General features: G+C 42.7%; 1 protein-coding gene across 1 annotated transcript in view; it reads right to left on the reverse strand.

Annotated features, from left to right (window-relative positions):
* The window catches only part of FAM135B (family with sequence similarity 135 member B), a 345065-nt gene that overhangs the window by 104928 nt on the left and 215430 nt on the right, over positions 1–24707 (reverse strand). The window contains exons 5-7 of the mRNA XM_030553878.1: positions 23848–23918; positions 21934–22107; positions 9186–9312 (exon numbers count right to left, since the gene is read on the reverse strand). Coding sequence (XP_030409738.1) covers positions 9186–9312; positions 21934–22107; positions 23848–23918 — 372 coding nt within the window. The remainder of the gene's footprint in view (positions 1–9185; positions 9313–21933; positions 22108–23847; positions 23919–24707) is intronic.

Here is a 24707-nt window from a genome sequence, read left to right on the forward strand (position 1 = left end):
AGTCTCCTCCGGATTTTGCCGGCTCGTGTCGTGTTGTGTCGAAATAAAACCACGTCCTCTAATTCGTTATGTACTCGGTGCCTATGATGCTGGTCAGCTGTATTTGGAGTTGTCATAAACAGATAGCTAAGGGTTAATGTCTCTTTCACCTGTAAAGGGTTAACAAACAGTGACCTACAACACCTGACCAGAGGACCAATCAGGAGACAAGATACTTTAAAATCTCGGTGGAGGGAAGCCTTTTTTTTATAGTTTGGGGTTTTGCTTTGTTCTCTCTAGGCTCTGAGAGTGACCACATATACCTACAGGCTCTCTAATCTTCTGTTCCAATTTTGTAAGTACAAAGGTAGAGACAGTTTAGTCTTTTTAATTGTTTTTCTGTATTTGCAACTGTGTATCTGGCTGGTTGAGTTTTAATGTGTATTTGGGTGAAAGTATTTTAAATTGTATTTCTGCTGGAAAAAGCTTTCTTTCTATTGTCTATAAGCTGAAAGACCCTGTAATATTTACCATCTAAATTACAAAGATAACTTGTACTTTTTTTTTCTTCTTTTAATAAAAAGTTTTGCTTTTTAAGACCTGTTTGATTTTTTCCCCAGTTGAGGCTCAAGGGAATTGAGTCTGTACTCACCAGGGAATTGGTGGGGAGAAGGGAAGGATAAATGTCCCCTTTGTTTAGATTCATGGAGCTTGAATCTGTCTATCTCTCCTACTGTACCCAGGGTAGGAAGAGCTGGGAAGAAGAAAGGAGGGGGAAGGGAAATGGTTTATTCCCCTTTGTTGTGAGACTCAGGGAATCTGGGTCTTGGGGTCCCCAGGGAAGGTTTTGGGGGAGACCAGAGTCTATCAGGCGCTCTACCTAAGTCCTGATTGGTGGCAGCATATCAGATCTAAGCAGGTAATTAAGCTTAGGGAAATTCATGCTAGTACCCATATTTTGGACGCTAAAGTTCAGATCTGGGAATTATACTATGACAGGAGTGTGGTACGTATTTTGTAACTTCTGCAAGTATTCTGCCTTTGCTAACTCCCCCCGCTCCTTGCCTCCTTTCTTCTGTTCCTTATTCTGTGTATAGAAGAAGTGGTTATTTTTATAGCCTATACTCCCTGCCTTTGCTTCCTGCTCTTTTATTTTGTATGAAGAAGTGTATGGTTTAAATAGATAATAGCTCTAGTTGATAAATTGTTTTTTCCCTGGCCCAAGCTGTAACTTGTCCCCGTTACTAATTAAAAGAGAATAAACGCAGCCATTTGGCTTTTAAACCCAATTCTGCCATGTTCCGTTGCTCCTCCCCCATTAAATAGCCACTCGAACCTTACGTGTCCCTGTCAATGGAAAACATTTCAACCTCCAAAGGCTTACTGCAAAGACAAAAGTCCTTCACGAACTCATACGTGAAACCCTTTCTGTGGTTGATTTTTCTCCACTGAGTATTTATAGTGAAAGTGACCTATAGATTATCCTTGACAGGTTCTCAGAGGCAACTGAACAGTTTGACTCACCATCTGCCTGGAAAAAACTGAAGCCTTCTTCCAAACATCTCCATCAACTACTATCACTGAGCCAAAAATCAGCACTGATGGTACAAAACTAAAGAACATTCATCTCTTTACGTATATATCTTGGCAGTACTATCTCAAGTGATGGTTCCCTGGCTCAAGGTGGGAGGGATAGCTCAGTGGTTTGAGCTTTGGCCTCCTAAATCCAGGGTTATGAGTTCAATCCCTGAGAGGGCCATTTAGGGATCTGGGACAAAAATCTGTCTGGGGATTGGTCCTGCTTTGAGCAAGGGGTTGAGACTAGATGACTTCCTGAGGTCCCTTCCAACCCTGATAGTCTATGATTCAATAAGTACTATTACACAGAATATGAAAAGCAAACCAGCGTTTTGGAAGAGGTCACCATAGGATACTCAACCAGCATATTATCAAACTGTCAACAAAACTAATGATATGCAATGCCGTGATGATACACTGCCTTTTATACTGGCAAAGATGGACAGTTTAGTGCAGACACATCAAGCAACTTGAAAAAATTCATGAGCTATCTTCACTCTATTCTGAAGGTCCACCAGTAAGACAAAGTGCCATACATAAACATCACTGAAAGAGCAAAGGCAACCAGCATGGAAGCACTGATTATCAAAGCTCAGCTTAGATGGACAGCTCACGTTATCAGAATGGATGATGGCAGTCTCCCCCCAAAAGTCCTCTATGGTGAACTGAAACTGGAAAATGAACAGTCAGCAGAAATACATCAAAGACGCTCTTAAGCAGAATTTCTAATCATGTGATAAATATTGATAATTTCAAAGACACAGTCAAGGACAAACCTGAATAGAGAGCAACTATAAAAGTTGTAAACACTTTGAAAACAGGGCCAAGCATCATGCCAGCTCTTCAGTGGGAGCCTATACATTCCTGTTTGTGATCTTGCTCTTCACAGATCCTACTGTGTAGCCACAAGAGAACATACAAGATACTGTCATGTCATTGTCAGACTCGATGGACATCCATACTCAGGGTAGGAGGGAGAGGTCAATTATCAATGAACAAATTTGAACAAATCCCTAAGGATTTGGTTAAGAAACAAAACTGGAAGTGGCCTCTTTTCTGGTTCTGATTTACATATTTGAAATCTCATAGGAATAGCTATTTTCAAGGTATTTCCACCATCTGGAATAAAATAAAATGGGACAAGTTTTCAAGATTTTTTTTTTGCCATCATCTTTGAACCATAGTCCCCCAACTGACCTCAGTCTCAAACTCTGAACCTAACTCAGATCATAACACTGCTTCCCTCTGCCCACATCATGTCTACAAGAAACAACTAATGAAAGACATTGAAGTAACCACTAAAAAATATTTCCCCTATTGCATGGCTGTTAGATAAGCAGGATCATAATACTTGTAAGAAACCATTTATAGTTCTCTGTACATATTAACTAGCAGTTTTTGTTTTACTGTAAATGGCAGACAATGAACAGCAATCATCCCAAATGGTCTCCAAACTCTGATGATTAAACATACTTTTCAATTCCCAAAAAAGCAGAGCATTAGAAAGATGTATTCTCTCTTACAGTTGCAGAAGCACAAATGGAACGGACATTTGTTAGATTCCCTGTCATTGCTAATTAAGATTCAAATTAGCAAACATCAAAGGGTGTCTGTTCTGTTAATACCAACCATTGTGGATGTATTTTAAATGCCTTCCTTTTCATATTAAAAATGTATCTGAAGTGTTGGACTGACATTAAGAAGAGAGATAGGAGTCCAAAAAATACAGAACAATTCCAATCTAAAATGAACATTCAGGGCTAAAACTCTGCTCTAAATTACACTCATGAAACTCCTTTTCCACAAATGAGTCAGCTTCCGAACACAATTACACAGGTGTAATTCCAGAGAGATGCCACAGAAGCCAACAAATATACTCGAGAATTGCACCAGCATAGCCAAGATCAAAATCATGTCCCGAGCTTGTAAACAGCCATTTTTCTTATAATACACTACAGGATCTATCGCAAAAAGGAAAAATGTCATGAAGTCTAGCAGAAAGATCCTGCAGGCACTTCAGGTCTCTGGAGGTCTCAGGTCTCAGTTTCCTCTTTGGTAGGATTAAGTTTTCTTTATGCAGCAGGGAATATATGAACCCTCAAGCCCTTAACTAGTTTCAAAGGGAGAAAGGGAAAACATGCAAAATATCTGCCCTTTAAAAGAAAACAGCTGGGCTGTAGTCTTTCTTTTGCAAAGCTAATGCCTGCTTTCTTTCTTTGTGATATATTTTCTTTCTAGGTCAGCAGGTACCAGAGGCCACAGCCAGCAAAGAAGAAATGCTCAGAAAAAAAAAGGATGAAAAGTATCAGGAAAGATGTTTGCTGACTGTCTGGAAATGAAAAGAAGCAGCAGGAAACACAAGTTTAACAGGTGCAGAAGAAAACAGAATTTTCAGCACAAAATGGATCAAATGAAGCTGGAGCATAACTTCAGCAGCGTCTGACTCTGCAGACTGCTCGAGATGATAGCTCAAAGGGTATCACTGCCACACTTATCTGCATGGGGCATTGACTCTGAAACCTGACCCCAACACTACCTCCAGACTCTGTGTGCAGAGGTACATGCTGTCCCATCCTGCCTCTGCTGGGGTGGTGTCAGAATCCCTCACTCTGGTAGGGGACCTACCAGGGAACTGAAGGAGGTGGTGCAGCCACCATCTTGACTGACACACCAGGGATTCCAGAGTTAAAAGCATGAGCTGCTACAGTGTAAGCTAAAGAGCCAGGTGACTCTATCTGGGGCTGTAACGGATTCTCATCCTTCCTGGATTGGGCACAGAGGGGGACCTGTAACACCAGCTCACCAGCTGCAGAACTTCCAGATTTCCTAGGGAGCTAGCTTTCTTGAAGAGAAATCAGAAAGTGTGAAACACTCCTGGCTAATTTATATGGCAGGTGCGGCGGTGCTGGAGAGTTACAGTACATTCCACTGGGAACAGGACATTTCTGTTTTTGAAATTGTTTTTTGATGGAAAATTGGACTTTGCGAAGAAAATGATTTCTACACCAAAAAACAAACACCTAAAAAACATTTCCCCGCCTGCCCGCAAAAACCTGACTTTTTTTTAAATTTAAAATGTTGCCACCATGCCTCATGGGAGTTGTAGTTTGGGGTACCTTATGTTCTTGTTCTCTTCTATAGGATGCGCTCTTTGGCTGGACTGCATCTCCCATGATGGATCACAGTCAAGAACATCTATGACACATAGCCTTCCCCTCCGGAAGAGAGAAAGTGGTGCATCATGGGAGATGTAGTCTGACCAGAAAACCTAGCTCACAGTAGACAATGGGAGCATAAGGCACCAAAAGTACAACTGCCATGAGGCATGGTGGAACCATTTTGAATTGAAATATTTCAGTTTTAGACAAAAATATTTTGGCTTTTGGTATTTTGACAAGAAGCCAAAATTTCCCATTGAAATTACCTCCCTATTTTTTTTTTTACAGCTCTACAAAAAGGATACTACCCGCTCATATATAAAGTAATTTTGAAATTTCAGGTGTACTTTGATCCATAGAATACCACTTGGGAAAAGTATGTTTTCTTTACAAGAAACTAATTGACAAATGAGACCACTGAACTTTACATTACAGACCTTGGTAACTCCACGTCATGCAAATTTAAATAGTTAACAGATGGACTAATTAGTAGTCAAATTATCTGTAGTATAATTGATAAGATTAGAGTGTGTATAGTCTGTTATTAGTCACCCTGTATATCACACTTCGATTACAAAGCACAGTAAGTGCATGTAAGACACAAAATTAGAGGCCATTTTTGAAAAGTTGGGTCTAAATGGCTATTAGCCAATGGATACAGTGTGTATGTGGCAAAGCCAGGAACAGAACCCCAAACTAATGATTCCTAATCCCAGTCCAGGGCCCAGGTTCAGCTGGTACACACCAATATGGTACACTGGCACATCCTTCAGAATGTTGCCTTATTCTCTAGGACCTAACCTGGCTGTTGAGGTGTCCTCGAAAATGTGAGCCAAGCGTACATGCAGTGACGTCAGGCTGTGTGTGCAGAATCTGAACCAATATCTCTGAGTGAGCTTGGGAGAGTGTTGCCACTTCTCTGAAATCCCCCAGTATAGAAGAAGCCAAACCCAAGGAGGCTAGCAGAGTCCAGTTAGGCATCTGAGACCCCCAAGAGGGAGACAAGCTCAAGGAATTCAGTGGGGCATGCAAGCGGATGCCACTCAAATGGAGCCTAGCAAAGCCCATGATGTATTTGGGCCCCAAGGAGACAGAACCAATCCCAAGAAGCCCAGCGAGCCAGAAGCCCAGCGAGCATATCTGATCGTATTTTGAACATCTGCACAATGTGTGTGAGCAGCTTCTCACGTGGGCAGAAATAATGTGGCGAGTGGAGCCTGAAGGTGAACTACCTTCTTCTTCCCCGCCTCCTGAATCTGATCTCTGAGCTTTCTCTTGTATTACCTGTAAGTTAAACATACTACTCATTCAAAAGGCTACATCTACACTTAGAGCTCGGGGGGTGCTCACGAAGACATACTCACGCAATTTCTCTTTGAGCTAATGTGCTAAAAATAGTAGTGTAGCCATATTAGTACAGGCAGCAGTGAGTGGTGGCACGAGGACATACTCATGGGGTCTGGGTGGCGAACCCAGGCTGACACTCGCCCCTGGCTGTGCTATCACGGCTACACTACCGTTTTCAGTGCACTAACTTGATGAGTGCTATCGTATATCTACTCAAGCAGAGAATCACACCCAGCTTTAAGGGTAGCTGTAGTCTAGAACTACAATCATCTGTCTAGTAGCTCAAAATTACTTGAGCTCTGAGAAGTGGTATGCTTGAAATAAAAGAATTGCAGAGAAGAAAGGTAATGATACCTTTTCCTGCATCAAAATATGGTATAACCGGATGCTTCCACTTAACTCCCAAGAAAATACTAGAAAACCCTGATAGCTTGGGTATATGATTTGGAAGAGAGTGAAGGGAATAATAGGACACCGTCTTGCTTTTAATCACAGTGTGAATTAGTATTGCTATGGTAGGCTGGGAGATGAGGGAACTGTCAGTGGTGTTCTGAGGTCACTTGGAGGGAGCCGGGGAAATTGGACAGGTACAATCTGCTGCTACTGACATTTAATTACTCTCCACGTTGAGAAATCAGAAGCTCAGAATGCAGAACATTAGGCGTCTGTCACTAGCAGTGGAGTGTCGGCTTCCCACGGGTGGAACATTAGCAGAAAAAGCAGTGAGAGGGAGTGATAACTGAAACCAGCCTTCTTTTCAAATGAAGGCAGCAACTTTTATTTTTCTTTTTAATAAGACAAAGAAAAAATTCAAGCCAATATAGTCACTGAGAACTTTCATAGTGATATTTTGGGGCGTTGCCGGAGAGTTAGCCATCAGTCTTTTCTATGGATTTTGGTGCATCCACATTTGTACAGAAAATAATTAAACAATGTATGTGACTGTATGATAAAGAAATGCTACAAAATCTGGGGCTGATGCGTCGATTTAAGAGTGATCTACATAGCACTCAATAGATGCCTGGAAGGGATAGCTGAGTTGTATCAGCTTCAGCTTTCAGAACACTTTTGGCTTCAGTGGGTGCTAAGCACCTCTGAAAATCTAACCAGTAGCATACCTGAAACTATAGGTTCAAATCCCATTAGGGCTGACCAAGCTCCTCATTCCCCTGAATTCCAGGTAGTGCTAATGCTTGGGAGGCTTTCAGTTGTGACCGAGTTCCCATCTGCTCGGCATGGGGTTTAAACATTTCATACAATATTTTGCAAGTAGGAAAGAAGTGGCCAAAATCTTCTTATCCTCCTCAGTCCCATGTGGTGCTGCCCTGAAAGGATTGTTTAGGCTAGGGAACTACATTGAGATTAGCTGCCTTAGGGTGGACCTCGCCCAGTTGCATCAAGCTAGATGTAGTCTACAGCAGTGAATCTCAACCGAGGGTACTCGTACCCCTGGGAGTTCGTAGAGGTCTTCCAGGGGCTATATCAACCCATCTAAATTTCTGCCTACTTTTACAACAGGCTACATAAAAAGCACTAGCAAAGTCAGTACAAACTAAACTTTCATACAAACAATGACTTGTTTATACTACTCTATGTACTGTAGTCTGAAATGTAAGTACAATATTTATATTCCATTAATGCTCATGGGCAATATGCAGAAGCTAGCCCACAAGGTACAGTAATGAATGGAGAATAGTCCCCTTGGATTAGTGTAAATAATCTAATGCAGAAGCAGTGTAGGAGCCCTGTCCTGTGGACGGACGCACTGCCAAGTGTAGTGCTTGCTACTACCCATTGATTTGTGTGGCAGTTTGCATGGTTAGGGGTTGAAGAAAAATGGAGTAAAAAGGCAGAAAGGGTTTACTAGTTGGCTCTCTATTTTTATTGTCGGATTTACAGGTCCAGTTCCTTAGCCGATGTAAATTGGTGTAGCTCTGTTAAGTCCAATTTACTCCAGATGAGGATCTGGCCCTGTGTTACATCTCCCTGAGGCTGGAGCTGCAGTGGGGCTGGGGTTGCCCCTCCCCCCACCACGGGGCTGCAGCTATGACCAGGGGTTGGCCCCCGGGGCTGGAGCTGTGGCACAGCTGGAGCAGCAGCCATATGGCTCAAACTGTTAGTTCCTCGCCCCTTCGACAGGACAACCCATGCCTGCCAATAGTGGGGATGGGGGTAGAATGAGGGCTGCCAGCTTCAGCACTGTTACTGAGCGTGCTCACTACAAGCGAAGCAGAAAATCTTGGGGGGCCGGCACATGACCCTGTACACCTCCCGACGCGTCACCTCTGACCCTAGATATTTTTAGTAAAAGTCACAGATAGGTCAGTGAATTTTTGTTTATTGCCCACGACCTGTCTGACTTTTACTAAAAAATGTCCATGACAAAATCTTAACCTTAAGAATAACTGAAGGTTCTTACTTAGCACTTGGTAGGTCACGGTCTAGATCAGTGGTTTTCAAGCTTTTTTCATTTGCAAACCCCCAAAAAAATGTGAATGGAGGACTGGACCCTCTGGAAATCTTAGACATAGTCTACAAACCCTCAGGGATTTGCAGAGCACACAGACCCCTGAGACGCAGTCCACAGACCCAACCACAGATTAAAAACCACTCTCTAGAACAAAACAATCCTGCTATTCCAATGCTTTTTATAGGTCACTAATAAAGCAACAAGCCTTGTCATACACTGTTACTCTAGGTGCTGCTTTGAGCAAGGGGATGTGCCTAAACTGTACTAACCCAGAAGGCATGGAGACTCAGATAATACTCTGAGGCATAATTACTCCCCAGTTTCCTCTGTCCTCCGAGAGGGAATTGTAATTTGTTTCTTGTCTTTTACCGACAGCAACTCACAATACCCTCCTCGGTGGCTCCGCGATGCTGGAAAACAAGCAGAGGGCGTGAAGGAAAGACTCCATTCATTCTCTAACACCTTCTGCCATTTGGCTCCAGGGTGGGGACTGCACACTTGGACCCAAAGTCTGAGCATCCCATATAGGGCTGTTAGAAGGTTTCTTACTCCTTCACATTCCCCTGTATCTGCATAGATAATCCATGTCACGGTTGAGTGCATAGATGGCAAGTCAAAATGTAACCGTTCCATTATTGCCTGCCTGCCCTTACCTCAGATGAAGTCGGTTTGCAGTAGCCAGCTCCGAACACTAGATTTTCTAATGATATACTGGACTGGTCTGGTCCTGTCTCCAGGCTGCCTTTACCCAGCCACGACCCTTTTCCTGGACGAGCAAAGCTGAAAGGAGAAACAACAGGAAAAGACACTTACTAAAAGTCCGAGTTACTGATGAATCAGTTTCCATCCCTGCTACCCACCAGGCAGAATTTATTGCAGATTTAAGAAAGAATTTTTCACAAGCACTGAACTAACAGCACATGGTCTAACAGCATGAAATAAGAAAAGTATTAAGCCAGATTAAAAAATCTGAGGCTTTGTTTTAAACTGATATAACAAGTCAACACCACACATCTCACAAAGGGGAAGAATTCCATGGGTCACAGAAAATATCCAATATTTGGTATCTCAAAGGGTGAAAATGAAGATACTAGGGCCTAGAGTTTAAAAAAATGGGAGTCTAGAGTTAGGCTCCTAAAGCTGTGTTAGAGCAGCTAAGAGAGTGGCCTGTTCTTTAAGCTCTGGGCACCCAATGGCTCCTGTTAATGTCAATACGAGCCCTTGAGTGCTGAGCACTTTTAAAAATCAGGCCACTTTCTCAGATGTAGGAGCCTAACTTTAGGCTCTCATTCTTTAAAATCCTGAAAGGTAGCTCAGAAAGAGATGGCAGGTTGTGGGTAGATTTAGGAAGAGAAATCAGGTTAACCATGTACAACATGATGATCCAAAATGAAGGGTCTTAAATATTAACATCAACACCTGGAATTAGCTTTAAAACAAAAACAAATGAACAAACAAACAGGTAGATAACAATGGATTGGAAACAACTGAGTCACAAAGAAAAAAACCCAAACCAAACCAGAACCCCGTTAGATCAGTTAAGCCACACATCTTTGAACAGACTGCAGTTCCAATAGGGTTATGCCCTATTTTATTGGGAAGCTGCTTAAATCAAGGCCCAGCATCTCAGTAGAGAATGAGGTACATAAACTCCAAGTTTTATTAATCCCACTGAGTATTTCATGCAGCAGTTCCAAAGTCCTCTCTGAGCATTCACTGGGCTCAACATAGAACCTATAATGGATTTTCAGGAGGGCAATCTCTTCTTTTGTTCTTTCACAGCCCTACCGGGGACACCCATTGGATGTTTTAAGTGAAGCAAGGAGAGCAGCTAGAACCCCACTGCAACAATCAAGCCAGGAAAGTAACTTATGAACTTGGAAGAGTAGCACTGGGCCTAGTCCTGAAAACCTTTACTTGTGCCATCAAAAGACAACATCATCCCCTACTGCCATCATGGTCTGGAGTTGAAAGCTGTAATGTTGTAATGTGAGGTGCTGCACAGCCAATTGGCAAGCTCCTGTGCCGAAGCCACAGGACCAGCGGACTCTCCACAGGCAAGCCGCCGAGGGCAGCCTGCCTGCCGCCCTGGCGGCAGCGGCAGAGCGCCCCTCGCGACTTCCCACCCCAACACGCGCTTGGCATGCTGGGGCCTGGAGCCGCCCCTGGCTGGAAGAGGCAGCGGACTGGCTCTTAAGCCCAGCAGCAGCACCAGCAGTTCAGCAGCTGCTCAAAGCATTCGCTCATGGCTGAAATAACTCCTACACTTGCTCCCAGTCTTGCTCCTGCCATGCCTCTGTCTAGCCCCTGCCTTATCTCACTCCAGGTAATCTGGTTCTGACCCTTGGCACTGATCATGACTTCTGATCTGGCTCTGACCCTTGGCTCTGGCATCTGGCTCCTGCTCTCACCATGAGGCTTGAGGCTGGCTCTAACCACTAGGCTCAACTGCTATGTCCTGGTCACTGGGCACAGTATTTTTTTTCCCCGGGAATATGAACATCTGAGGGGTGACTTCATGCTGTAAAAAGTCTCTGAACTGTCGGAGGGAATATTCCCCCAGCACAAGAATTGTGAAAGGCAGCCACTGGCTGTCCCATTAGTCCTACTGTATGGATAGAGCTTGGGGTGGCGCTGAAGAGGCTGGGGCTACAGCGTTATCTGATGGAGTGATAATGGGTAGTGTTCCCACTCAGAAAGTTTGCCATGGGCAGCTGAAATCCTAAATTACCTCATGGGTCATTTTGGAATCCAGAGTTGCTCAGAACCAGCAGTGAACAGTAACGGCATACAGCCAGCTTTGCCTCTCCTTCTCCTGGGCTGTGAGGTTTTGAACTGCATCTCTCAGGCTATGTCTACACTACAAAGTTAAGTCAGCTTTATGTAAGTCGATGTCGAGCCTTCGATTGAAGCAAGTCGATCTTGTGTGACTACACTATACTGATTGTGTTGGCGGACTGCATCCTCACGAGTAGGGCGTGCATCGCCGCACGGAGCACTGCATTGTGGATAGCTATCCCAGAGTGCACTTAGCCAAGTGGAATTTTGGGTTGGGGTTATAATGTCTTATGGGACCAAAACGCTGGCATGGGTGGTTATGGAAACATGGCGTTAGCCTCTCATGATGTTCTTACCTCCCTTTTTCCCTCCCTGAAATCAATGGCAAACAAACCAAGCCTTTTTCATAAGCCTGGGTTAGTCGCGCGGACGCCATAGCTTGGTAAGCATGGACCTTGCTCAGCTGTACACTGTTGTTGTGAGCATTACAAACACTGTGCGCCTTATCCTGCAATATTTACATAGCCGCCACAGGAGCCACCATGAGGAACAATGTGATGCCACGGAAGCAGCCCTGCTGGAAGACAGAGTGGAGCAATTCACAGTTGCTGGTGACAGTCATACATCACCTTGACATGGTTGAGTGCCGTTTCTGGGCCTGGAAAACAAGCAGTGACTGGTGGGACCGCATCGTTATGCAGCTATGGGATGATGAGCAGTGGCTGCAGAACTTTCGAATGCTAAGGCCACCGTCCAGGAACTGTGTGAAGAGCTTTCCCCAGCCCTGAAGCGCAGCCAAACTAAAATGAGAGCTGCTCTGACAGTGGAGGAACAAGTGGCAATAGCTTTGTGGAAGCCTGCAATGCAAGACTGCTACCGGTTAGTGAGGCATCATTTGGAGTGGGTACATCTACCGTGGGATCTGTTGTGATCCAAGTTTTCACGGCCAATAACAGACTTCTGCTAAGAAGGGTAGTGACTCTGAGCAATGTGCAGTATATAGTGGATGGTTTTGCCGTCATGGGGTTCCCTAACTGCAGTGGGGCTATAGGCGGAACACATATCCCTATGTTGGCACCAGACCACCTTGCCGAAGAGTACACAAACTGAAAGGGGTACTTCTCAATGGTGTTGCAAGCACTGGTGGATCTCAGGGGCCATTTCACTGACACCAATTTTGTCTGTTTAGAAGCTGCAAGCATGGACTTTCTTTCCAGACTGAAAAATAATCATTGGTGATGTTGAAATGTCAATCATGATCCTGGGAGACCCAGCTTACCCTTTGCTCCCACGGCTCATGGAACTGTACACCAGCAGCATGGACTGCAGTAAGGTTTGGTTCAACCACAGGCTAAGCAAGTGCAGAATGGTCATGAAATGTGCCTTTGGACATTTAAAAGGTTGCTGACATTGTTTGCTTAGTAGGTTAGGCCTCAGTGAAAGCAACATCCTCATTGTTATTGCTGCCTGCTGTGTACTCCATAATATCGGGAAACAAAGGTAGAATAGTTTCTGTTGGGATGGGGGGTTGAGGAAGATCACCTGGCAGCCAATGTTCAGCAGCTAGACATGAGTGCAATAAGAAGAGCACATAGAGTGGCTCAGCATCTCCATGAGGCTGTGAAAACCAGTTTCAGAAATGAGCCAGAATAATGTGACACTTATCTGTGTTGTTTCTTGCCAAACTGTCCCCTCCATTGCATTTTCTCCCCCGTAAACTCCACCTCCACCAATCACTGTGTGAATGAATGAAGAAAGAGCCTTGTCTCCTGAATCTGTTAAGTTTTATTATACACACTGTGGCGGGTTGGATCACAGAAACCCCCTGGGAGCTGCCACCTGATTTGCCAAGACTACCTCTGCTCCCGTTTTCCCTGCCAGCTCAGGACTCCAGCACCCTGTCTTGCTGAGCCAGACACTCCAGTCTGTTCCAACACAGAGCCACGTTCTGAATTACTTGCCCCAAAGCTGCACGTTTACCTGAAAGCAGTTCACAGAAGTGTGCTTGTCTTTAGCACTCAGATGCCCAACTCCAAATGGGGTCTAAACCCAAATAAATCCGTTTTACCCTCTATAAAGCTTATGCAGGGAAAACTTATAAACTCACCCTCTATAACACTGATAGAGAGATATGCACAGTTGTTTGCTCCCCCAGGTATTAATACATACTCTGAATTAATTAATAAGTAAAAAGTGATTTTATTAAATACAGAAAGTAGGATTTAAGTGGTTCCAAGTAGTAACAGACAGAACAAACTAAGACACCAAGCAAAATAAAATAAAATGTACAAATCTGTGTCTAATCAAACTGAATACAGATAATCTCACCCTCAGGACCTAACTCTAGTGTAGACCAAGCCTTAGAGAGATGAGAATCTGAGGCACAGAGAGACTCAAGTGACTAGCTCAAGGTCAGACAGCAAGCCTGTGGCAGACCCAGAGTTCAGTCTTTTAACCAGGAGCCCATTCTCTCTCTTTTTGGAGCTGCCATGATGTTTATTACATATCCTCAGGCTTTGAAATATTGCCATAAGGACACTCCATAAGGAGGAGGAACTCTCATGGCTGGCCTTGAGTTTAAATGTTTTAAAGGATGTCATTCAATTAGTTTTCTGGAGGCTGCTTCTAAGCGGTAGGCAACCCTTTACTGTATTTATCCCACCTAAAATGTGAGCTAAAGAAAGGAACTCCAAAGAACAGAAGGACAAACATTGCTCAGAATCACATGACAATGGACAACGGAGTCTGGTTTGGTCTGTTGAAAAGCCTGAATCACACAAAAATGTAAAAGGACTGTCACTGTATCATTCAGAAGCATAAACAAATGATACTTGACTACAAAAAACCTTCATTTGAATATTATCAAAACCGAAAGACTTTGATGGAGAGAAAAGAACTTTTTAATGCCACTTATGTTTATTTATCTTTTGCTTTTACAGCAGAGAAGGGATTTGATTGTGCTGGTCTTATGGAAATTGATTTGGGATGGTACTGTAAAACCAAAATCCTTGTTCAGGAAACCAGCCAAAATGTAGGTTGTTTTCTGAAGGAAAGTTTAACTAAAAAGCTTGAAAAGTATTGAAGTTCCACTGACGCCTCATGAAGAATATCTTATTTGGAGACAATTCCTGTTAGCTATTCATTTTTTATATTTCTTCTATTTTTTACATCTTAATATTACTACACAAGTCACTTGATTTAAAGTAGAACCTTTGTTGTTTACAGGTTTAACTTTCTTCCTGTTTATTAGCGCTGACTGAAAAGCACAATTTCCATCCTCAGCAAATTCTTATAATTCAACACTAGATTTTGCCCAAATTAAGACAAAAAGTTGAAACATCTTGTTTGTGTGTGTGTTTGTTAAACAGAACAAAAAGTTACAAAAAATTCTATTTGAAAATTCATGTCATTTCATTGAAATAAACATTTCATTTCTTCTCAGCTCTATTTTAACCTCGTCTGCCTGAGCTGTCACGGTAACTTGTGGGAATTGTAGTTTGGATGCCGAATACCCCCATTTGCTATGGGCTGGGCATCCCAGCCAGACTACAACTCCCATGATGCATCACAGCAGTTCATGCAGAGGAGAGACCATAGTCAATCATGAGAGATTTAATCCATCGAGGGCGCCCAGCCCTTCGCAGAGAACAAAGGCTTGAGGCATCCAAATTACAACTCCCTTGAGGCTCTACTATGGCTGAGGCAGATACAGATCAATGTCCAATAGACCCAACCAAAAAAATATTTTGATGAGATTTTCCCGCACAACATTTTGATTTTGAGGAAACAGCAATTTTCATCAGAAAATCACTCTGGGGGAAATCCCAAATCAGCGGCACTTTGCACCTTCTGCCATTTGCTTTGAAAATCAGATCTGAACACATGCAGATAATATATGTGAATTTTGGCCCAAGCCATTACAATTGGCATGCCGCATACAGAACTGCCTAGTGGTTAAGGACTCCCCTGAATGGGAGGTGAGTAAACCTTGCCAGCTAGATCTATGGACAAAATCACTTAACACCGTGCCTCAGTTTCCTTATCCATGACAAGCGAAAAGCAATACATTCAATAAAAAAATCTACTTTTAAAAAAAGAATACAGTTGGTTAATTGTCACATTCCCCCCATACAAACCCTTAAAGATAAGGAAATGCCAATTTGTGAGACACCTCTCAATCAAATCTTAACTCCCACACAGCACATTTCCACAGATAGACTGACTATTCATCTTTTACCAGGAGCTTCCTTCTGCCTCCAGCAGAAGAGGAAATACACTACACATACCACATTAATCTCCCTCATAGTAGAACACACAACCTTAATTCCAACTCCCAGCAATGTGAGTGTTGAACATACAGGCACAGTTTAAATATTCAACCTGCTATTTATTTGTGGAGGAAGTATCAGGGCATAAATCCAATTCATGTCACACCTGTAAATACTCACCAAGCTGTAGTGAGGCTAACATAATTAATGGTTGTAAAGTACTTTGAGATCCTTCAGAGTGACAAATCTTATTATTTTTACATATATTTTAATGACACCATATATCCCTCCCTGGAACGTGAGAAGAGTCAGAGGTTGTTATTTGGCCTGCATTCTCCAAAGTGACTCTAAACTTTTTGCCCAGCTCAGACTAAGTTTTGGATCTACAATAAAAACTGAAAGTCAGTGTTGATTTTTTTTAAACGAAAGGCTGGCACACAACTGGTCAGAATCTTTACTTATTTGACACCCCTGCTGGTAGCCCTGGAGGCTGCTATCCCAAAAAGATTAAGATTTCAGGTAGGGAACAACCACTAGGAAGAAAATAATTCCAAAGGAAGAAAAATCATGTTTTCATGCAAATATCCCTGGAGGGAAAAAATATCATATTGACAATATTTTGTCTAAAATGAATGTTTTCCAATATTTTCTGAGGTGTCAGTGGCTTTTCATGGTATACATCCTACGTTCTCATTAAATATAATTCACGTTAAGAATATAAATGAAATATAAAGAGAGAGAGAGAGAAATAAATCACCAGCTGACTGACTTTGCTACCCAGGCTTATATTTGTGGCAACTTCAATTGAGTGAATACCCACTAGTACTCATGGAATCGTAGAAAATTAGCCAGTCATTTCTCTGCCAAGATTCATGCTCCATACAGTAACAAATAAGTTAAAGTGCTTTGGATGAATAAGGGTAGGACTGGGAATGAAGAATTCAGGGCAAGATTTTTTTTTAAAATGCTCGGTGTTGTCCTCACTCTGCTCCTTGTGAAGAAATTGAGTATTTTAGCATTGCTTTAGCAGACTCAGAGTTAGGTTAATGCTGAACACATTTGAAGCTATCTCCCATTCAGTTCTTTTTCCTCTTCTGCCCCCAGCAGAGAACGGCCTTGGATAAGTCACTCCCCCTGTAAAAGGTGATGTATGCTCTTTACCTGTCTCAGATGGTATTGGGGAAAGGTGTTAGTTACAATAGAGTGCTCTGAAGATGTAAAGGATGCAAAGTGGGTCAACCCTAACAGCCTGTTTGTTTTGACATGGACAAATCTCCCACTGAAGGCATTGGGAGTTTTGCCTGAGTGTGGGCTACGAGAGTTTTCCTCTGACTATGATTTTAAGAGATGTGTGTGGGTGGGTGTGCAGGCAGCTGTGCTGTTGACTGAGGAAAAAATCTCCATTATAATATAAACAAGAGAGAACACGATTGCCAGCTGCATTCGGCGAAGGCTCTCGGACTGATTCAGATTCATTTAAAGGGTTGTTTGTTTGTTTTAATTGGGTTACAAATGTTTTCAAATGGATTCCTGGAACTGCTGAATATAAGACTGAAGTTCGTACTGCCAGCCATTGGACTGGATACTGCACAGTGCCAAAGGCTGTACAGCTTTTATCAGTCCTGTTTTTATGGACAATGGCAATTAGACAAGGCATCATGACTCTCAAATGCCAAGAGAGCTCCTGGAAGTTTTAAAATAGAAATCACTTGAAGTTCCTGGATGAACTTTCATTAGAAGGCAAGTCAACCTAAGCTGAACATAGAGGGTGCGGCCTCCTAATGCACTCAGGGAAGGATTTGACAATCAACAGTTCAGACACTCATGTCACAGGCTATTTGCACGTTTCTGTTCTGTCTTATGAGCAGCGGCATGTGCTTCCTCCTGTTTAGAGAGAGCAGCACAAAGGATGTTGTTATCCAATAAAGCAGGTTTAGTTTCCTGCTCTTAGTTTCCCTACAAAACTGTGAATATTTTAAAAGTTCAGTGTTGTTGTCCCAAGACGTTTTTCCCCTTCAGTAAAGATACATATTTCCCCTTCCCAGATGGAATTATCTTCTTTCCATTGTGGGACTGCTGAGGAATCGGGTCCCAAGAAGCACAGCCCCTTGCTTTCTGTAATGAATGGTGATTTCTGCAGCATCCTGGAGCATGTCACTCAATCCTGATTTACATTCCCCACAGACATCCTACTTTTTTCACGCTACTCCCGGAAAAGCAGTTGGCGAAAGAATTCAGCACTGCCAGTCTACAGCTGCAATGCACCAATTACTAGGGGAGCCAAAGGGTTCATGAACAGTGGGAAGGGAGTTTGAAGGCCCTACTGTTTGACAGTAGTGGTGTGGCAGGCCTTGTCATTAATGGGAAGTGTTTGGCTGCTGGGGAAAGCAGGAATGGGAGCAGAGATGTGCTGCAGGCTGGGGCAATGGACACAACCCCCACATTGGCACAATATTCCTATCATACGGCGTTTCTTCTTGCATCTAAATCAGAAGTACTAGGCCCACCCTCTGCTGTTCCACACTCTCCTATTTCTTCGGGTGGGTTTTAACTAGCCATGTTAGTTTAAATGTTGAATCGGGAGATTTTAACCAGCTCCTGGCTCAGCTCCCTAAAGACAAAAGAAGAATTAAAAGCAGCTCATCTCTGTCTCTAGCGCTGCTGAGTGCAGAAGCTAGGGAGCAGTGCTAGCAGGTCTTTAAAATGCCCCTCTAGCCCTCTTTCTGCGGTAGGGTGACCAGATGTCCCGATTTTATAGGGACAGTCCCAATTTTTGGGTCTTTTTCTTTTATAGACTCCTATTCCCCCCTCCCTCCCCCATCCCAATTGTTCATACTTGCTGTCTGGTCACTCTATTCTGCAGTGACACTTAAAAGGAAAACTGCTGCTTAGCTTTAGAGAGCCAAGTGGGAGTGGGTTTAAGGTCACACGGAATCATACTGTGCCTCTCCCAGATTCCAGACCTAAATTTGCTTCCATTGCTCATAAACCTGGGGTTACTGCATCTTCATTACTGATGTTTATTTACATCCGAAATGCTGAAGCATAAAACTTGAGGCTAGAAACAATACTCGGAGTGCCAACGAATTCAATCCCGCACGCATTCGGTAACACAACTGGAATTTCAGAGTATCAGCTCTGCTGCAATAACTAATAAATCAGCTGTTCGCTCTGTCAAAACTGAGCTGCTAAAAACCATCTGGGCTGGACATGTAGCTGAGATTCTGACTGTGCAATCTCTGCCTTCACCAACCATAGTGATGAGAGAGAATGGAAGAGGTAATATCATAGTAAGGCAGTGTTTATCTTAAATATCCTGTCCGTTAGGCAAACAGTGATTCTTGTTAGAAAGGATTGAGTAGGTTCTGTTGACTCACTGGTACAGGTCACATTTCCCTATTTAAATGTAAGTGAGATTGGGATAGCTCTTTGGGGAGAGGATCTAGGGTGTGAGCAGAAGAGTCCCGAGGGAGGAACCATAGTAACAGCCATGTCTGGAAAGAAAGTATGAGATGATAGTTATACAAATATATTATTGTTTCCTTCATTATTGTAGCCAGGCTCCAGGATGGGGATGAGCTTGCACTGGACAAAGCAAGACTGGAAGAATGAGAATTCCCATTGCTCTACAGCAGGGGTTCTCAAACTGGGGGTTGGGGCCTCTCAGGGGATCACAAGGTTATTACATGGGGGGGTCGCAAGCTGTCAGCCTCCACCCCAAACCCTGCTTTGCCTCCAGCATTTATAATGGTGTTAATTTATAAAGGGGGTCATATTCAGAGGCTTGCTATGTGAAAGGAGTCACCAGTACAAAAAGTTTGAGAACCACAGCTCTACAGATAAACAATGTGTAATGAATACACAGACACAGACACTGAAGAGTACTGGTCACTGATTCAGAGCAAGCTAGACTGCATGGTAACTGGGTGCAAGCAAACAATATGTTTGAATATGGCTGGATGTAAACATATCCATCTAGGAACAAAGAACATACGCTATACCTCCCGGAAGAGGGACTCTATCCTGGAAAGCAGTGACTCTAAAAAAGATTTTGGGGTAGTGGTGTATAACTGGCTGAACATGAGCTCCCAGTGTGACATTGTGGCCACAAGAGCTAATGCGATACTGGGATGCACAAATAGGGGAATCTTGAGTAGGAGAAGAGAGGTTATTTTACCTCTGTTTTTGGCTCTGGTGTGATCATTGCTGAAATCCCATGTCCAGTTCTGGTGCCCACAATTCAATAAGGATGTTGATAAATTGAAGGGGGTTCAGAGAAGCGCCATGAGAATGATTAAAGGATTAGAAAATATGCTGTATAGTGATAAACTACATAGATTGAGTGCCTTGAGTCTAACAAAGAGAATGTTAAGGGGTGACTTGATGACAGTCTATAAGTACCTACACAGGGAAAAATATTTAATAATGAGCTCCCCAGGCTAGCAGAGAAAGTATAACATGAAGTTGAAGCTAGAAAAGTAAGAGATAAAATAAGGCGTATTTTTTTAACAGTGAAAGTAATTAACAACTGGAAAAATTTACCAAGGGTTGTAGTGGATTCTCCATCACTGACAATTTTTAAAGCAAGATTTTTTGAAAGATCTGCTCTAGGAAATGTTTTTGGGAAGTTCTCTGACCTGTGTTATACAGGAGATCAGACTAGATGATCACAAAGGTCCCTTCTGGCCTTAGAATCTCTGAATCGACATTAAAAAAATTTAAGATTCCCAGAAAACTAAAATACAATGAAAAACCAAAGGCTACCACACACTAATTTTTTATTTTTTTATTCCGTAAATTAATGGCTTTGCTTCCATCTTAATATACTGTGACAAGATGAGAATTTATGATCAGAAAGTTACAGAGGCTTTGCAAAAATAAGGTCTTATTAGATCAAAACTCTTACTATTAAGCCTTTTTCTTTGTGATCCCAGCAAACACTGCGAAGATAAGCCTGCCTACACACAAAGGCTCTGAACTTAGAGAAAAGAATACTGGTTTTAATAGGCAGCTTTTCTTTGAGACTGCATGGCACAGAAGTTGCTTTTATGCGATATATTTTACTCTGTTTTATGGTTAGTGAATTTATGCTATATTAATATGTACGTTTCTGGATGTTTATCAAGAGGCAGATAAATCCACAATATTGCACTTTCAGATTAACATTATTATTGACTTAACCAAATGAGATCATATATTGAGTTGTCAAAATGTATTTCCATTCCACTGCGTGAAATCAAAACACTCTTTTCTTCATAAACATCCACACAATCACATTTTTAAGCTTTAATAGTAACCCAGCTATAGATCAGTGGCCTACCATGCTGTTTATGTCTCATAGTAATCATACTTTACACTTTTCTAGCTCCTTTCCTTAGAGGATAACAAAAACACTTTATAAACAATAATTAAGCCTAATAACTGGAGCTGGTTGGCAATTTTTTGACAAAACGGGTTGGGGTGGAGGAGCTGCTGATAATGCCAATTCATTGAAACTCAAACTGTCTGTGGGAAAGGGTCAGCTCCCAAGAATTCCTCAGCAAACCAAAAAAAAAAAAAGTTTTGAAATCGTTGAAATGTCATATGACGGTATTTTCTGAAATGAAAACTAATGGATTTCAATTTAATCAATTAACCTTTAAAACCAAAATTTAATGCATAGTAAAAAAAGGTCAAAATCTAAACAAAACATTTCTGTTAACCTAAACCAATAGGTTCGCCAGCTCATGAAAATTTGAGATTTCATATCTGCATCCTGACTCAGGATGAGAAAATGTCTCGAAATCTTGAAAATCCTCTCAGGAAAAGAAAGCCATTTCCCTCCTCCTCCCACACCTTCTAGCGGTTAGTGTTCTGTCCATTTATAGTGGAGCATAATGGGGCACAGGGAGATGCTGGCAAAACTATCAGGTGGGAGAACTGAGAACATATAGTGCACGTTATAAAGTCAACATACACCAATAATTACATACTTCGCAGCAGTATCTAGGTCTAGGGACAAATGACAATATCTCACATCTGTCCATCTAAGGGACTTATATGGCCTCAAGCAGCCCTATCTAAGCGCCTCACAATCTTTCATGTGTTCATCCTCATAAAATCCCTGTCAAGTGGAGTTGTGCTATCATCCCTATTTTAGGGAGGGGAACTGGGGCACAGAGAGATGAAGCAATTTGCCCAAGGACACTCAGGAAATCTGTGGCAGAGCCAAGATTCAAACCCAGACTTCTGGAATCACAGTCCAGGACCAGAAGCACAAGTCCATCCTTCCACTCTAAAGCACAGGCTGCTACTATCAGATGCGTGAACATTGTCATAAGAACTGTACCACAATCACCATTTCTCTGCTCTTTACCTGATCAGCGGTTGGTGTAATGCTACCAGGGAGGCATGCACTGTAACAGATATCACTGACAGGTGGAAATAGTCAAACATGACAGGAACATGGTGGTGCAGGCCTCTTCTTGGATGGAAGTGAAGCCCCAACGTACGGCTGCTTATCACAGGGATCGCTGGAATGTCTCTCAGCCTGAAAGGAGAGGTTTACAAGGGTTAGTGAAACCTTAAGTTGTCACAGTCTATAATGGCATTAAAGGCAGCAGACTGGGAGACCACATGAACTGAATTTTTATCACTTCATGGTGACAGTCTCAGCTACCAGAGCATTTACTCAGCTGATGCTTATCTCTTAATTGCACTTGCAACTAGCGAGGATGTAAATATTATTACTCTACACTAAAAAAACAGATATGACAGAATGCAGGAGCCCCATCCTGGGTCTGCCAGACAAGCAGCAATCTCCCTCCTGTACACCACACTCACACTAGGGGGAAGCTTTGGGGTAGCAGGGAAGAAGTGCAGGTAGTAGCAGGCTGCCCTGCTAATTCAAATATCAGCACCTAGAATTTAGCACTAATCTGGACGCGTAGCACCACACAGTCTGCTTTGCCTCAGGGGGACGGGAATAGCGAAAGAGCAGACCTGTTCCTGGAGGGTTTAGACCACTCAGAGCATCCCTGGATGAACAGAGTTGTTTCACTGAGATGTGTGTAACTGTCCCTACCAAAATACCACTATAGAAACTTTTCTTTAAAAACGGCCTGGTGAATAATTGTTCAGATAACTATAACAGCAGTAAAATTAAATAAATGCGCTAGATTCTTTCTGATAAATCACAGTTCATTTCTCCTACAGGCCCTCACCGCACCCCTGATATGTTAAAGCACTGCCCCCCACCAGCCTGTGATAACACAGCTCTCGTTTCATCTACACCGGGGGTTCTCAAACTGGGGGTCGGGACCCCTCAGGGGGTCATGAGCTGTCAGCCTGCACCCCAAGCCCCGCTTTGCCTCCAGGATTTAGAATGGTGTTAAATATATGAAAAAAGTGTTTATAGTTTACGGGGTGGGGGGTCGCACTCAGAGGCTTGCTATGTGAAGTGGGTCACCAATACTAAAGTTTGAGAACCACTGATCTACACCATACAGAAACTAAATGGAAATGGCACATTGAGCTCCACTATAAGGTGCCCTGTGGGGCAGTGTATAAGGTGACTTCGGGCTAAATTAGGTGTGAAGCCCAGCTCAAAGGAGCTCACTGTGGAATTCAGCTAACTCCTGCTGAAGTCAGTGGAAGACGTTTTAATGACCTGAGCAGGGCCTGAGAGGTTCCTTCAAGCACAGTTCCAGTGTGGTTTGACAAGACCGGTGAACTAGGAGTAATGCAAAGCTCCTGTATCAAGGGCTGATCCTCTTCCCATGGAAGTTAATGGCAAAACTCTCTCTGATTTTAGTGGCATAGGATCAGCCTCTTAGCCTATAAACACAGAGGGTGAGATTTTCCAACTGTGCTCAGCCTTGACCTAACTCTGGGCCTGATTCAGAAAAGCACTAGACGTCCGCTTAAGTCAATCCTTATCCAGGACAATGTTGAAGCATGTCCTGAAAAGCAATGCTTTCCCATATCACAGTCCCTGGTCCCACTGAGTCAATGGGAAAACTCCTGTTGACTTCCATGGTAGCAGAGTTAGAGCAGTGCCAAGCACCTCTGAAAAGTCCACCCTTAAAATAGAAAATCTCTTGCTGCAAGGGGAGGAATGAAAAAAATGCCCTTGGTCGGAATAGGAATGGGCCGGCACCTCTGCAAGAGAGACGGAAGCCAAATCAGAGCTCTCCAGTTTCCAAAAGACCCTCTAACTTTCACTGAATTCATGTTACCCAAAGATGGGAGAGTCCCTACAATATCAACGGGGCTTTAAAACGGCACTCACTGTTGTTCACTATCAGTAAAGTGCAGGTCCAACTTGAGCTGAAAATCTGCTTCGCTTAATGCATCTTCCACCTGCAAAGAACAGAAGGGCAGAGTGACCTGTGTAAGCCAGCTCACACAAAACCCAAGTGCAAGGCAATATTTTTGTCTGATAAAGAGAGTGCAAAGAAATGCAGCAGTAGTGTGAGACAGTGGCTGATGTGCATACATAGAACAGCAGGGCAATATAACTGTCAGCTACAGCAGGATTCAGAACTACTGTCCAGCTTTAGACATACAAATATATTGCTCTGAAATCAGAATAAGATTTGATGGCGTTAGCAGTAAGCAAACTTTCGCTGAATGGAACGTGCTTCAGAATGCAGAAGGATCCCACATTATAAACGTTGCATCCAGCTTTCAAACAGCTTCACAGGTGTTCAGAGCAGTCATAAGGTTTTGCCTCATCTCTACTCAAAAGAGTATGTACAACATACAGGTTCAGACATGTTAATTCCCTATTACTTTACACTCAGAAATGTAAGAAATTTGGTGAACGATTGTCATTATTATTTATATTGTAGTACTGCCCAGGACGTGCAGTCATTGTGCTGTACCAAATAGAGAACAAAAAGGCAGTCCCTCACCCAAAGAGCTAAATAAAGCATGGAAATTAGAGATGGAAAATTCCTATTGATTCATCTAGTCCAAACCCTGCCAGTAAAAGTTTGTCCCATTGTGACAGAGTATATCCTCATGTTCATCTTTTTTACAAGATTATGATAATTTTTTTTTTTTACAAAATATGCCTTGTGAGATATAATTTCAAAATTCATAATTCGCTGAACATTACTGTCCTGATGAAATGTGTGTGTCAATATT

This window comes from Gopherus evgoodei, chromosome 2, assembly GCF_007399415.2.
Source record: "Gopherus evgoodei ecotype Sinaloan lineage chromosome 2, rGopEvg1_v1.p, whole genome shotgun sequence".
Lineage (NCBI taxonomy): Eukaryota > Metazoa > Chordata > Testudines > Testudinidae > Gopherus > Gopherus evgoodei.